This window comes from Esox lucius, chromosome 7 (assembly GCF_011004845.1).
Source record: "Esox lucius isolate fEsoLuc1 chromosome 7, fEsoLuc1.pri, whole genome shotgun sequence".
NCBI lineage: Eukaryota > Metazoa > Chordata > Actinopteri > Esociformes > Esocidae > Esox > Esox lucius.
Window position 1 is genome coordinate 21,739,210 of NC_047575.1, and position 1,982 is coordinate 21,741,191.

The following is a 1,982-nucleotide window of genomic DNA, read 5'->3' on the forward strand; positions in this document are numbered from 1 at the left end:
CATACTGTGTCAGTTGCTTGGAAACGATTAGCCCCACAGACTGCCCAGGATCTGCCTCAAAGTTAGAGAGAACCCCTTACCTAATAAAAGGTGCTGGTATTATTTGTCTGGTCTCATTTGTAGAGATGTGTCAGACTGGGTGAAAATTAAGAACATTTCCAACTTTCTCTTTCTTTGTATAAATATGGTACGAGATGTTAGAGGATGAGTATATTTTAATATATTATTGTGCTCTGTGTTGTTTTGTTGACAGTTATTTATTCTCTTTTATTTTCACTACTAATGTTCACTGTTAGAGATCAGCGTTATTACTGACTCCAGCCATAACCACAAATGCTGCATTAACTAATGAATTGAAGATTCAGGAAACATTTAACAAATTCCCAGGTATTCCGGATTTCCTGTTTAATCTATCCTGACTGGCAAAACAAGGGACGGTATTGAAATTTACTAGAATTTCTAAACCTTAATGAATAACATTTTAGTTGGTATTTGAGTCTAGTCTGTCCCACAGATGGAAAACCAAACATACAATGTGGACCTTCTCAAGCTTGAAGGAATGAACGTCGACAATCTGTCCATGTACCCAGCCTTTATCTTCCTCCTGATCATCTACATCTTCTCAATGGTGTCCAACATCGGGCTTACGGTGCTTATCTGCATGGAGAGGATTCTGCACCAGCCCATGTACATCCTCCTTGGCAACATGTCTTTCAATGATGCTCTTAGTATCACCACCGTCATACCTCGACTGCTGTTTGATATTTTAACACCTACTTCAGACAGATATATTACCTATCATGAATGTTTCACCCAAGCTTTCTTGGCCCACTGGTTTGCTGCAAATTTTCATACAATACTGATGATCATGGCCTTTGACAGGAATGTGGCCATTTGCGACCCTCTGCGATACACCACCATCATGAACAACTACATGCTAGTGAAACTATGTGTATTTGCCTGGGTGATGACTATTGTCTTTGTGGCAGCCCTCCTCGGCCTTGTAGTACCCTTGTCTCGTTGCAGGTCGGAAATCACCAACCCTTGGTGTGACAATGCCTCGCTAGTCAAGCTATCCTGTGAGAGCACTGTTGTAAATAACATATATGGACTTTTTTACACCGCCCTATTCTTAGTCTCCTCCATGGGGATTGTGGCTTATACATACATTAGAATCACCATGGTGTGTTTGAGGAGTAAGAGCAAATCGCTTAACAGAAAAGCCCTACATACCTGTTTTACACATCTGGCTGTATACCTCATTATGCTTTTTGCAGGTTTTGTTATTGTCTTCCTCCATCGGTACCCACAGTGGTCAAATTACAGGAAACTGGCATCAGTTATTTTCCATGTGGTTACTCCTGTCCTGAACCCTCTTATCTATGGATTCCAGTCTAAGGATATTCGTAAACTAGTCATAAATATTTTGAAATCCAAGAAAGTGTCTCCTTGAATTGAACACATTTTACTGTTTACACAAATACGTATGTATGTACAATGCTGTGAGGAAAGTTGAAAACCCTTTTTTATAAGTGGATATTATTATTACCCCTTTTGAAAAATGTAGTAGAGTGAAATAGATTACTACAGCATTCCTCGTTTACAAACCTTTTTCCAAAAAGTTGGGATGCTGTGTAAAATGAAAATAAAAACAGAATGCAATGATGTGCAAATCATTTATCCCTGTATTTAATTGAAAATAATACAAAGACAACATATCAAATACATGCCCACTTTGAATTTGATGCCAGCCACATGTTTCATAAAAAGTTGGGAGAGGGGCATGTTTACCAGTGTGGTGCATCACCTCTTCTTTTAACATAATAAGACAGAGTGGTATAACTCTTTGGTCAAGCTTGGGTAATTATGGCTTGTCCTTAGGCTCTGTATTCAGAAGCGAGTTATACATTAACATGTAACACATTTAACATTACAAAGATAGCATATGAACAGACACAGGGTGTAGACTGGAGCAGAAATTT

The 1,982-nt window shown here is 38.7% G+C and overlaps 1 protein-coding gene across 1 annotated transcript; it reads left to right on the top strand.

Annotated features, from left to right (window-relative positions):
• The first annotated feature begins 514 nt into the window (after positions 1–514).
• On the top strand, positions 515–1,453 carry LOC105009282 (olfactory receptor 4E1-like). The gene has a single exon (XM_010868701.5). The coding sequence runs from the start codon at positions 515–517 to the stop codon at positions 1,451–1,453; it is 939 nt and encodes a 312-aa protein (XP_010867003.5).
• Positions 1,454–1,982: the final 529 nt, after the last annotated feature.

Excerpts from the sequence above, each read along its gene's own strand:
- LOC105009282 (XM_010868701.5), top strand. The coding sequence starts at position 515 with ATGGAAAACCAAACATACAATGTGGACCTTCTCAAGCTTGAAGGAATG.